At 42.7% G+C, this 14,052-nt stretch overlaps 1 protein-coding gene across 1 annotated transcript; it reads left to right on the forward strand.

Moving 5' to 3' along the window:
• Window positions 1-2,931: 2,931 nt before the first annotated feature.
• LOC119944008 (olfactory receptor 4S2-like) lies at window positions 2,932-3,858 on the forward strand. The gene has a single exon (XM_038765235.1). The coding sequence runs from the start codon at window positions 2,932-2,934 to the stop codon at window positions 3,856-3,858; it is 927 nt and encodes a 308-aa protein (XP_038621163.1).
• The last annotated feature ends 10,194 nt before the right edge of the window (window positions 3,859-14,052 follow it).

Below are 14,052 nucleotides of genomic sequence, written 5' to 3' on the forward strand. Positions count from 1 at the left end.
CTCTTTAGCTATTCTGATGGTATTGACACCTGTCTACTTGTTTTGTTTTGTTGTCTGTCTCCCCATTCTAGACCGTGAGCCCATTGTTGGGTAGGGACTGTCTTTATATGTTGCTGATTTGTACTTTCAATCAATCAATCAATCGTATTTAATCAGCGCTTACTGTGTGAGGAGTTTTCCAAGCGCTTGGTACAGTGCTCTGCACATAGTAAGGGTTCAATAAATACGATTGAAGGAATGAATGAATGAATAATTTCTGGTCACAAAACTAGTGGAAGCAAGTCTGAAATAGTGCTGATGGGTTGATTATGAGGCAGAATATGAGGCTACATTTGGGAGAAGGTTAATTTTCAATGGATTCGTTGTCACCAGGCTGAGCAGCAGACTTCTGAGGAGGTATAGTAGGTATCTCTCTTCACCATAAATCTCTGAAGACTGGTATCACAAAGTGTGAATGCTGTCAGTCAAAGGTATTTATTGGTATTTATTGTTTACTGTGTGCAGAACACTGTACTAAGTGCTTGAGAGAGTACAATGTAACCGAATTGGTTGATATATTCCCTGCCCTTAGCTTACAGGCTATTGACAGGTCCCAGGGTCTTACCTCTTGTGGATTCACCACCAATGTTTGAGTCTCACAGGGGAAAGACAACATTGAAGAATCAATAGACCCAGGAGTTTCTATGCACCAGATTAGAAATCATCAAGGGAACCACCAAATAACAACACTAACAGGAATCTAATTCAGTTTAAAGTCTAGATTAATGAGGTCAAAGTAGTTTGAAGAGAGATTAAATTCCACTTTCTTTTCTGGTTATTTTCAGAGAAATTTACCCTCACTATCTAATGAGAAAGAAAGGGTTAAAGTAGCCACTGCAGATTTTAAATGAGAGGAATAGTGATGAATATCCTACAGATAATTTATCAAAGAGGTTTGGCTTTGATGGTATTTGTTTAGGGATTTACAATCCGAACCATGACTTTAACCTCTCCAAACTATGATTCTTCTGTTAATATTCTATATAGGGAACATTTTATGCTAAAATCTTCAAGCCATGAGTACCTGACTCACTTGAGATATAATTTACTTTCCATTATCTTAGAATTATGTCGAGACAGTGCAGCAATAGTCATTTTCTCCAGGTTTCCTGATTATGAGACTATATGGGATTAAATGTTCTCCCATTTAATCCCGGTACCATCCATGGCCTGTTGTTTGACCATGGGCAAGTCACTTAAATTCTCTCTGCCTCAGTATCCTCATCTGTTAAATGGGGATTCAACAGCTGTTCTCCCTTCTACTAAGACTGTGAGCCCCAGGTAGGGCAGGGACTGAATCTAATCTGATTAACTCATATCTATCCCAGTGCTTAGAATTGTCTTTAACTGACACTTAACAATATAATAATAAAAATAATAATATCCCATTGCATTCATTCAGTCGAATTTAGTGCTTACAAAACACTGGACTAAGCACTTGGGAGAGTACAGTATAGAGAGAGTACAATTGTACAATAGAAAGATTAATTTATCTTGGTATTCAAATATCTCATTTTCTTGATGACCGTTAGTTTTTTTTCTATCAAAACAACAATTCTACCAGATGATGCAGAAGGGCTATTTGGCCCTGTGTGTCTAAAAGAGCTCATTCTCTCCTGTATGCACTAAGAAGAAAAACCTTCCTTTTTCTCTCTTAGTCCCACCAGAGGATCGGGTTGCAGTCCTGAACCTGTCCTGCTTACTATTGGGCTCTTCTCTGTTCGTGTTCGTGAGGCAAGAGGCTCTAAGTGTGGCATTCCTGGTCTCCCTCCACACGGGCGTGCTCTAGCGATGAAGCTTCCTGATGCGTTCTCTGAACAACTGTGGGCCCCACTGACCCAGGAGAGCAGCAGGCACATACAAAGCTACTCTTGCACAGAGGAATTAGGTTCATCCCTCTAATAATAATATTGATAATAATAATTGTGGGATATGTTAAGTGCTTACTATGTGCCAAAGACTATTCGAGGCTGTTATGATCAGGTCAGACACAGTTCTTGTCTCTCATGGGATTTTCAGGTTTAGAGGGAGAAGAGGTATCCTTAATAATTTGCAGTTGTGGAAACAGAGGCACAGAAAAGTTAAGTTGAGTAGGTTGACCTACTAAAAATGGCCTGGGTTTGAATCCAGGTTCTACTCCTTGCCAACTATGTGACCTGGTGCTACAAATAATAACAGTAATAATATAATTAGTAATAGCAATTAACAAATTATTTTTTATTCATTAACAGCATAACATAATATATCATGTTACTAATAGATTGATACATTTATATACTACTAATATTTGTATTATACAAAATATTTACTGTTGTAATATTGATTGATACTTTAGTATATAATAGATTCTAATCATTAATAATAATGTGGTATTTGTTAAGCATTTACTATGTACTAAGCACAGCACTAAATCATTGGCAAGATCAGATTAGACAGAATCCCTATCCCATATGGTGTTCACGGTCTAAATAGGGGGGAAAACAGGTACTTAGTCCCCATTTTACTGATGAGGTAATTGAGGCCCAGAGAAGTGAAGTGATTTCTCCAAGGTCACAGCAGACAAGTGAAAGAGCCAGGATTAGAAGCCAGGTCCATCTTACTATCTCTCCTACTTTTCCTGCCTGAGGTTTTGGCTCAGATACCCTGACAGTATGGAAGAGGTACAAAGATGATCTCTTTAAACAGGAGGCAACTTTTAATTACAGGAACCCTTTAGTAAATGAACCTCAAAAATGCATACTAAAAAGAGTCAGGATTCTTTCCCTTGACAACTGTGGTTTTTTTCCCTCGGGAACAGTGAGACCATCTACATTATAATAACTGATGTCATTTCTGTTGTACCATTTTAGGGAAATTAATCACATCCTATGCACTTTGCCATTTCATAAATCCATGGAAAAGATAAACAATGTCACGGAATTTGAGCTCTTGGGATTTTCTCAGAACGTACAAGTGCAGAAGGCATGTTTTGTGATATTTTTCCTCTTTTATGCCATCAACCTTGTGGGAAACAGCCTCATCATGCTGACCATCTGTTTCGGAAAACTCTACCGGTCACCTATGTACTTCTTCCTCATCTTTCTGTCTCTGTTAGATCTTTGCTACTCCTCCTTCACGGCCCCCAAGATGATCAGAGACCTGATCTCTGAGAGGAAAACCATCTCCTTTCAGGGGTGTATGATGCAACTTTTTGGTGTTCATTTCTTTGGTTCCACCGAGATCTTCCTCCTCACAGTGATGGCCTACGACCGTTATGTAGCCATCTGCAAACCCCTCCATTATGTGAAGATCATGAACTGGTCTGCATGCAATAAAATGCTTGTGGGTACATGGGTTGGGGGCTTCATCCACTCCATCATTCAGTTGTCCCTGGTTGTCCAGCTGCCCTTCTGTGGGCCTAATGTGATCGATCACTATTTTTGCGACGTCCATCCCATGCTGAAACTCGCCTGTGCCAATGCCTATGTAGCCGGTGTTGTAGACATGGCCAATACTGGGACGATCACTCTGGGGCCCTTTCTCATCTTGATCTTCTCTTATTCCATCATACTGTGGTCCCTGAGACATCAGAGCAAAGAAGGGCGGCGAAAAGCTCTCTCTACCTGTGTTTCTCACATCGTTGTGGTCATCATCTTCTTTGGTCCCTGTATTTTTATATACATGCGACCAGATGTCACCTTTTCAATAGATAAAATGGTTGCCATATTTTATACCATCATCACCCCCATGTTAAACCCTCTGATCTACACTCTGAGGAATGAAGTGGTGAAGAATGCCATGAAGAAGTTGTGGAGTAGGAAAGTGGTTGTGCAAAAATGAAGTATTAAGCCACAAGTTTGCATTTTGAAGGTCTAATTGGGCTTCAAACATCTGTTAGGTGCCTAGAGTTCAATTCACCTTACAAAGTCCTGCCCCTACTTAGCAATAGTGATAACTGTGATATTTGTTCCACACTTACTATGTGCCAGGTACTGTACTAAGTGCTGGGGTGGATACGAGGAGATTGGGTTGGACACAGTCCCTATCCCACATGATGCGCACAGTCTTAATCCCCATTGACAGATTAGGAAACTGAGGCACAAAAATTGAGGTGAGTTACCCAAGGTCACACAGAAGAATTTAGGGAGACTGGGATGAGAACCCAAGTTCTTCTGACACTAAGGTCTGTACTCTAGCCACTACATCACACTGCTTCTCCAGCAATGCCCCCCTTCTTCCTTCTTTCCATCCTCACCATCTTCTAGCACTCCCCCATACCCCTAAAGTAGCAGCACAAAGAGAATAAATGCAGCAAACATCCTCAGAACTGCCCCACTACCACAGTTTCATGTAACAGCAAGTTCAAAGGGGATGCAAAGGGACCACAATAGGTATTCAATTTTTTTTTTATTTTCTCCATTTGGTTCCCATTATTAGGCCTTAAAATCGTTTTAGACCATGGGACCACTTATGTTCTATCCAGCCAAGAGCACACAGTGCTGTGCAAGACAACAGTGATATGGGGAGAATGACAAGTGGAAGGTAAAATGGAAAATAAAGAAAATGAAGTGACCTGCTTTATGGCATTGATTAAATAAGGTATTAATTAATCACATTCTATGTGTTGAGCACCTAATTCATTACAAAGTGAACAGACTGTCCCTGATGGGTCTCACAGTCTGAAAGGCAGTTAATTGATAGATGAGGAAACTGAGGCACAGAGAGATCAGGTGATTTACCCAAGGACACACAGCAGGACAGTAAGAGAACTAGAACCCAGAACTCCTGATTCTCCACCCCATGCCCTTTCCACTAGGTGATCTTGGTGATCCCATGCTGTCTCCTCTAAAGAACAAGTGAACATGTCTGAGTCATGATTCAATCAGCTGCAAAAACTCAACGAGCAAAAATCTGCATTCTGGATAGCTGACCCACCAGTAGTGTGTGACTCTGCTGGGTGACCTTGCTGTGTCCCCATTTTGCAAATAAAAGAACTAAGGCACAGAGAAGGTTAGTGATGTGCCCAAGACCATACAGTAGACAAGGGTGGAACTGAGATAAGGATCCAGGCTCTGAGACTCCTAGGCCCATGCTGTTTCCGCTAGGCCATTTTCTTACAACAAACAAAGACAAACACTATCATTCCTATATAGAGTTAAATGGTATACAGTATTTAGATTGTGTATATAATCTTTCCAACTGGCTTTTGTAAACAGCTATTACTACGTATGCAGAATAATACTAGTTATAAATACCCACTTAAGTTACATGCATGACTATGTAAGCATCCATAGAGTTGTGAGAGTTGGAGAAGCAGCGTGGTTCAGTGGAAAAATCCTGGGTTTGAGACTCAGGGTTTATGGGTTCTAATCCTGGCTCCAACACTTGTCAGCTGTGTGACTTTGGGCAAGTCACTTCACTTCTCTGTGTCTCAGTTACCTCATCAGTAAAATGGGGCTAAAGACTGTGAGCCCCCCATGGGACAACCTGCTTATCTTGTAAATCCCCAGGGCTTAGAACAATGCTTTGCACGTAGTAAGTGCTTAACAAATGCCATTATTATTATTATTATTCCTAAAGAGAATATAAAAATGAAAAACTAACCCAATGCTGGAATTTCACTTCCAATTTTACAAGCATTCAGATAGAGCACCCTGCCATTGTTCAGTGCTGAAAAGCATCTAGAGAGAGTTCGCATGCCTTTACATGAACCTTCGATAATGAGATTAGAATATGAAGGAGAACTTCTTTGGAAGAGAGCATCTTTCAAATATCCATATCAAAGAAAAGGGGTGATAATCCATGTAAGAAGCAGTGTTGTCTGATGGATAGAGCAGGGGCCTGATAGTCACAGAGCCTGGATTCTAATCCCAGCTCCACCACTTGTCTGTTGTGTGATCTTGGTCAAGTCACTCATCTTCTCTGTGCCTCAGTTACCTTACCTACAAAATGGGGATTCACTACCTATTGTCCCCCCTAGTGTGGGCATGAGCATAGTCCTGAGAGTCAGCTGGACCTGGGTTCTAATCCTCCTCCGCCACTTGTCTGCTGTGTAACCTTGAGCAAATGACATCACTTCTCTGTGCTTCGGTTACCTCATCTGCCAAATGGGGATTCAGATTGGGAGCCCCATGTGGGACAGGGACACTGTCCAACCCAATTTCCTTGTATCCACCCTAGCACTTAGTACAGTGCCTTGTACACAGTAAGTGCTCAACAAAACCCACAATTATTTTCAAGTGCTTAGTGCCGGGCTCTACACACAGTAAGGGCTCAGCAAATATGAGAGATGTAACTGGGAGGCAATTCAAGCACAGGGGTCAGCTGAGAGAGGTTCAGTCATTTATTCTGACCCTGAATTAGAGTGAATAGTCAGGAGGCCTGGATTCGAATCCTCTGCCACTCGTCAGTTTGACTGTGGACAGGTCTCTTCATTTCTCTGGGCCCAAGTGTCCTCATCTGTAAAGTGGGGATTAAATGCCTGTTCTCCTTCCCCTTTAAAATGTGAGCCTCGTGTGGGACAGAGACTGTGTCAGTATCAATGAAATAGGTACAAGTCGGATTGGATGGAGTCTAGGGGGTAATTGGAGGAGAGGAATTGGCAGCAGAGGATCTACACAACTCGCCCAAGGAGTTTGGTTTGGAGAGGACTGGTAGAAGGGAGATGGGATGCTAACTGGAGGGAACTGTGAGGTCAAGAGAGTTTTTTTACCGATAGGAGAGACATGAACATGTTTGAAAGCAGTGGGGAAGGAATCATTGGAGAATGAATGGTTGAAGCTGGTGGTCAGGGAGTGCAGGGGAGATCACTGTCCTCTCTGGAAGTTGTCCTCTCACTGAGACTGTAACCTCTAGGAGATCATGAGCGTCAGCAAGGAATCATGCCGGACTCTATGGTCACTTCACATTTCCTATCTCCCAGTCCTTCCATGAGAAGGTATTGAGCTCTACTAACAGGCATCATTTTTACCTTTGGCTAGAGCAGGCAGAGCAGGCTGACCATCACAGCAAGGAACAGCAGACCTCCAACTACGGTCAAATAAGAAATAGAGATTCTTTTCTCATTTCAGAAAACCTAAATGTTTTTTCAAGTATTCTTCTCAATTTTTAAATCCCATCACCAGTTTGTATGTCATGAGAAATCAGTGGCAGAAAATGATCATAATTATTATAATAATACTAATAAATGATATTTGTGGTATTTGTTAAGCACCTAACTTTGTTCCAGGCACTTTCATAAGTGTCGGGCTGGATACAATGAAATTATGTTGGACCCAGTCCCTGTTCCACATGGGGCTCACAGTCTTAATCCCCATTTTACAGATGAGGGAACTGAGGTACAGAGCAGTGAAATTGCTTGTCCAAGGTCACAGAGCAGACAAGTGGTGTAGCCAGAATTAGAACCCATGATCTTCTGATTCCCAGGCCAGTGCTCTATCCACTATGCAGAGAAACAGCATAGCCTAATGGAAAGAGCTTTGGCCTGGGAGTCAGAGAACTGGGGTCTAATCCCATATCTGCCACATACATGCTGTGTGACCTTGGGCTAGTCAATCAATCAATCAATCAATCAATCATATTTATTGAGCGCTTACTGTGTGCAGAGCACTGTACTAAGCACTTGGGAAGTACAAGTTGGCAACATATAGAGACAGACCCTATCCAACAGTGGGCTCACAGTCTAGAAGAGGGAGACAGAGAACAAAACCAAACATATTAACAAAATAAAATAAATAGAATAGATATGTACAAGTAAAATAAATAAATAAATAGAGTAATAAACATGTACAAACATATTTACATATATACCGGTGCTGTGACGAAGGGAAGGAGGTAAGACGGGCGGATGGAGAGGGAGAGGAAGGAGGGGACTCAGTCTGAGAAGGTCTCCTGGAGGAGGTGAGCTCTCAGTAGGGCCTTGAAGGGAGGAAGAGTGCTAGCTTGGCGGATGTTGGGAGGGAGGGCACTTAGCTTCTCTATACTGTAGTTTCCTCATCTGTAAAATGGTGACTAAATATTTGTTCTCCAATTCCTTTAGATGTGAGTCTCAAGGGGAAGAGAGATTTTGTCTAGTCTGATTATCCTGTATCCTCCCCAACATTTGGCAAAGTTTTAGGCATGTAGTACGTCTTTTAAAAATACCACCATTATTATTACTGGTCAAGTTCCTGATTTTTTTTTTTTTTATAATTGATCGCAACGAGTTTTGGGGCTTCCTTCCTTGTCTCTGTGATCCTCTGAAGCTGCTTGGAAGTCCCTCTAGGGAATAAGTCGCTGGCTCCTTTAATGGTCTTTAAATGGTCCTGTGGCAACTTAATAGCTCGCGTAGTCATGCAGTCAACTGTGAAGAAGGAGAATTGCTTGGAGTAGACCTTGAGCCAGAGCTAAGAAATGACTTCTGTTGTTTCTTGGGTTTGAAAGAGATGTGGACTGGATAGAATTCTTTGAAATTGCAGGGCCAGGTGTTTTCAATACTATTAAATTTATGTTCAATTATCACATTCACTTCTTTCTAAAAGAAAAAAGCTGAACGATACACAATCTGTGAGAGTACAGTCTATCTGACCTCTGGCTGCAAGGTAAGGTGTGTGATTCTGGGCACCGATATGTGAATGAATACTGGCCTGAAACTGCCCCTTCAGCTTTCATGGATTTTTGCCATTCGGAAGGATGCTGATGTGAAGAACAATAAACAAGATCCACAAATTGGTTTCAGCATATTGGACAGATGTGACATTTCAACCCTGGCTCTTCACAGTATTTTTTGCTCAAGAGTGGGCCAGGATTTCTTCCCATCATATTGCTCCAGTTTCATTATTAGACCTGCTTGGAAATAAGCCACGAGATGACATCCACACCCCTCTTCATGAAGGAATTTCATCTTGGTAAGGAAATTTCTCCTCCGTTTCACCTATATTTTCCTTTAATTATTTTCATCCTATGATCTTGGTCGAAGCTACCATATGCCATTTTATTCTTAAAACAGTTGCATAACTTGCTTGGATTTTACATGCTCAGTGTCTCTGAAAGGAATCTTTAAAGACATCTGTTTCCTTTAGCAACACTTTTATTTTGGATTTTTGTCATATAAAGAAGTCTTTGCTTCTGGCTATGATTCCAGACCCAAACACACTCTCCAGTCACTTTTCCTATGTAGGTCACTTAATCTGAATCCTCCTTCTTAAATGAATTATTATTTAGCTTCTTTTATCTTTTCTGCTCTCTATTTCTGCAGTTCTGTAATCATTGCAACGTTCCTCTAATTCCTAGGTCTCGTAAAATATGCAGAAATATATAAATTTAAAATTGTGGTTGTCTATTACCATTCTATTAGTAAACTACTCTACTAAATATTTATGGAAGATCACTATTCCACCTTTGCCTCCTCCCTTTCAACCTTGATATTCAGCCTGTCATCAAATCCTACTGTATTTTTCCATCTACAATATTTCCAAAATCCAGCCCGTTCTCTCCATTGAAATGATTTCCATGTTAGTCCTGGCACTTGTCATATTCCCCTGCATTGATGCATCAGTCTCTTTGCTGATCACCGTCCAAAGTCTCCCCCTCTCGAGTTCACTTTTCATTCTGCTGCCTGGATCATTTTTCTCAAATGTTGTACTGCACACATCTTGCTCCTCAAAAACCTCCAAAGGTTGCCCATTACTCCCTGCATCAAGGAGAAACTCCTGACCACTGGTTTTAAGGCATTCTTTCTGCAGTCTCCTACCAACTGATCCACTCTCTTCTCCCTCTACACTCCAGCTCACACTCTTCATTCTTCTCAAATTGAACTACTCATTGTGTCTCATTATCATTCTACCTCTGACCTGTTGATCATGCTCTTCCCGTTGCCTGGAACTCTCTCCTTCTTCAAATTCAACAGAATGCAGCTTTCCCCACCCGCAAAACACTTTCGAATTCGCACTTATTGCAAGAGGCTTTGTCAATTTATTTCTAATATCTCCAGATTATAACCTCCTCTACTGCCATGTCAACACTTCTGCAATCAATCAATCATTTAATTATCGAGCACTTATTATGTGCAGAGCACTGTATTAAGTGCTTGGGAGGGAACATTACAACAGCATTAACAGACACAGTCCCTACCCATAACAAGCTTACAGTATAAAGGGGGAGACAGATACGGATATGAATAAGTAATTTAAAATTCTGCATTGCCTAAACATTGGAGTTTTCACAACTGCTTGAAGCATATAATAATAATAGTAATAAAATAATAACTGTGGTGTTTGTTAAGCACTTACTATGAGCCAAGCACTGAACTAAATGCTGGGGGATACAAGATTATCAGGTCCACCATGGAGGTCAAGGTAGGAGGGGGAACTGAGATGAGGGAACTGAGGCACTGAGAAGTAACATGACTTGCCCAAGGTCACACAGCAGAAAAGTGGCCACGGAGGGATTAGAACCCAAGTCCTCTGACTCCCAGCCCAGTGCTTTTTCTACAAGGCCACACTGCTTCTCCACTCATATTAATAGGTTACATACCCCATTTAATTAATTATGAACTCATGTACAAATCTCCTTCCTCCTACTGTCCGTACTTTATTTGTAAATTATTTTAGTGTCTGTCTAATGCTTCTAGACTAGGAAGCAGTGTGACATTCATTAATTCATTCAATCATATTTTTTGAGCGCTTACTGTGTGCAGAGCACTGTACTAAGTGCTTGGCAAGTACAAGGCAGCAACATATTCATTCATTTATTCAATCATATTTATTGAGCACTTACTGTGTGCAGAGCACTGTACTAAGCACTTGGGAAGTACAAGTTGGCAACATATAGATATGGTCACTACCCAACAGCGGGCTCACAGTCTAGAAGCGGGAGACAGACAACAAAACAAAACATATTAACAAAATAAAATAAATAGAATACATATGTACAAATAAAATAGAGTAATAAATATGTACAAACATATATAGATATATACAGGTGCTGTTTGGAGGGGAAGGAGGTAAGGCCGGGGGGATGGGGAAGGGGAGCAGGGGGAGAGGAAGGAGGGGGCTCAGTCTGGGAAGGCCTCCTGGAGGAGGTGAGCTCTCAGTTGGGCTTTGAAGGGAGGAAGAGAGCTAGCTTGGCGGATTTGTGGAGGGAGGGCATTCCAGGCCAGAGGGATGACATGGGCTGGGGTTCGACGGCGGGACAGTCGAGAATGAGGCATAGCGGCAGAGGAGCAGAGGGTGTGGGCTGGGCTTTAGAAGGAGAGAAGGGAGGTGAGGTAGGAGGGAGCAAAGCAATGGAGAGCCTTGAAGCCGAGGGTGAGGAGTTTTTGCCTGATGCATAGGTTGATTGGTAGCCACTGGAGATTTTTGAGGAGGGGAGTAACATGCCCAGAGTGTTTCTGCACAAAGATGTTCCGGGCAGCGGTGTGAAGTATGGATTGAAGTGGGGAGAGATAGGAGGACGGGAGATCGGAGAGTAGGCTGATGCAGTAATCCAGTCGGGAAAGGATGAGAGATTGAACGAGCAGGGTAGTGGTTTGGATCGAGAGGAAAGGGTGGATCTTGGCAATGTTGTGGAGGTGAGACCGGCAGGTTTTGGTGATGGATTGGATGTGAGGGGTGAACAAGAGAGCGGAGTCGAGGATGACACCGAGGTTGCAGGTTTGTGAGACGGGAAAGATGGTACTGCCATCAACAGTGACGGAAAAGTCAGGGAGAGGGCAGGGTTTGGGAGGGAAGATAAGGAGTTCAGTCTTGGACGTGTTTGATATAGAGACCAGTCATATAAAGATGGTTCCTACCCAACAACGGGCTCACACTCTAGAAGGGGTAAACAGACAATGAAACAAAATATGTAGACAGGTGTCAAAATCTTCAGAATAAATAGAATTATAAGTGTATGCACATCATTAACAAAATAAATAGAATAGTAAATATGTACAAGTAAAATCAATAGAGTAATAAATCTTTGCAAATATATACAAGTGTTGTGGGGAGGGGAAGGAGGTAGGATGGGGGGATGGGGAGGAGGAGAGGAAAAAGGGGGCTCAGTCTGGGAAGGCCTACTGGAGGAGGTGAGCTTTCAGTAGGGCTTTGAAGGGAGGAAGAGAGCTAGCTTGGCAGATGTGTGGAGGGAGGGCATTCCGGGCCAGTGGAAGGACGTGGGCTAGGGATCGACGGCGGGACAGGCAGGAGTGAGGCACAGTGAGGAGGTTAGCGGCACAGGAGTGGACAGTGTGGGCAGGGCTTTAGAAGGAGAGAAGGGAGGTGAGGTAGGAGGGGGCAAGGGGATGGAGAGCCTTGAAGCCGAGAGTGAGGGGTTTTTGCTTGATTCGTAGGTTGACAGGCAGCCACTGTTGATTTTTTGAGGAGGGGAGTAACATGCCCAGAGCGTTTCTGTACAAAGATACTCTGGGCAGCAGAGTGAAGTATAGACTGAAGCAGGAAGAGTCAGGAGGATGGGAGATGAGAGAGTGGAGACTGATGCAGTAATCCAGTCGGGATAGGATGAGAGTTTGAACCAGCAAGGAGAGGAAGGAGAAGATCTTGGCCATTTTGTGGAGGTGAGACCGGCAGGTTTTGGTGATGGATTGGATGTGTGGGGTGAACGAGAGAGCAGAGTTGAGGATGACACCAAGGTTGCGGGCTTGTGAGACGGGAAGGATGGTAGTGCCATCCACAGGGACAGAAAAGTCAGGGAGAGAACAGGGTTTGGGAGGGAAGATGAGGAGTTCAGTATTGTACATACTGAGCTTTAGATGGCAGGCAGACATCCAGATGGAGATGTCCTGAAGCCAGGAGGAGATATGAGTCTGGAGGGAGGAAGAGAGAGCATGGGCAGAGATGTAGATTGGGGTGTTATCAGCATAGAGATGATAGTTGAAGCCATGAGAGCGAATGAGTTCACCAAGGGAGTGAGTGTAGATAGAGAACAGAAGGGGACCAAGAACTGACCCATAAGGAACTCCTACAGTAAATAGATGGGAGAAGGAGGAGGAGCCCGCAAAGGAGACTGAGAATGAATGACTGGAGAGATAAGAAGAGAACCAGGAGAGGACTGAGTCTGTGAAGCCAAGGTTTTATAGTGTGTTGAGGAGATGGAGGTGGTCCACAGTGTCAAAGGCAGCTGAGAGGTCGAGGAGGATTAGGATAGAGTAGGAGCCATGGGATTTGGCATGAATGAGGTCATTGGTGACCTTTGAAAGGGCAGTTTCAGTGGAATGTAGGGGCAGAAGCCAGATTGGAGGGGGTCTAGGTGAGAGTTGGAGTTGTGGAATTCGAGGCAGCAAGTGCAGACGACTCATGCTTCATATGCAAAGAGATGAAAACCATGTCAAAAGGATCTGAATTTAGCTAATATGTAATCACTACCTGGGCACAAATCCTTTCCCAAGGATGATTATTTTTCACTCTGCCCAATGTTCACACAGTAAGAAAAGGTCAAGAGTCCCTGAAGGCTCAACTGTTACCCTTGATTTTCATTTTGTGGAGTCCTGGTTCGGAAGAACTAACTGAGCAGTTGTCTAAGAATTTAGGGAAACTGTTTCATTTAGTCTCCATGGCCTGGCAAAGTGTAATTTTGGAGTAGTCCATTTCCCCATCTGTGGCTGAATATCTGTCTGGAGCCTTCTGTTAGAGAAGCAGCATGGCTCAGTGGAAAGAGCATGGGCTTTGGAGTCAGAGGTCATGGGTTCAAATTCTGGTTCTGCCCATTGTCAGCTGTGTAACTTTGGGCAAGTCACTTCACTTCTCTGTGCCTCAGTTACCTCATCTGGAAAATGGAGATTAAGACTGTGAGCCCCCCATGGAACAACCTGATCACCTTGTAACCTACCCAGTACTTAGAACAGTGCTTTGCACAAAGTAATCACTTAATAAATGCCATTATTATCATTATTATTATTATTAGTTTTATTATTCAATGGCATTTATTGAGCACTTACTGAATGCTAGGCGATATATTAAGCACTAGTTATATGGGACTCGAACCAGGGGTACCGAGCCTAGAGACATCTGTTCTTTCTTTTTATCAGTGTCTTCGGTGAACAGGTGAAGCAATCCTGCT

Source organism: Tachyglossus aculeatus, chromosome 22 (genome assembly GCF_015852505.1).
Source record: "Tachyglossus aculeatus isolate mTacAcu1 chromosome 22, mTacAcu1.pri, whole genome shotgun sequence".
Classification (NCBI taxonomy): Eukaryota; Metazoa; Chordata; class Mammalia; order Monotremata; family Tachyglossidae; genus Tachyglossus; species Tachyglossus aculeatus.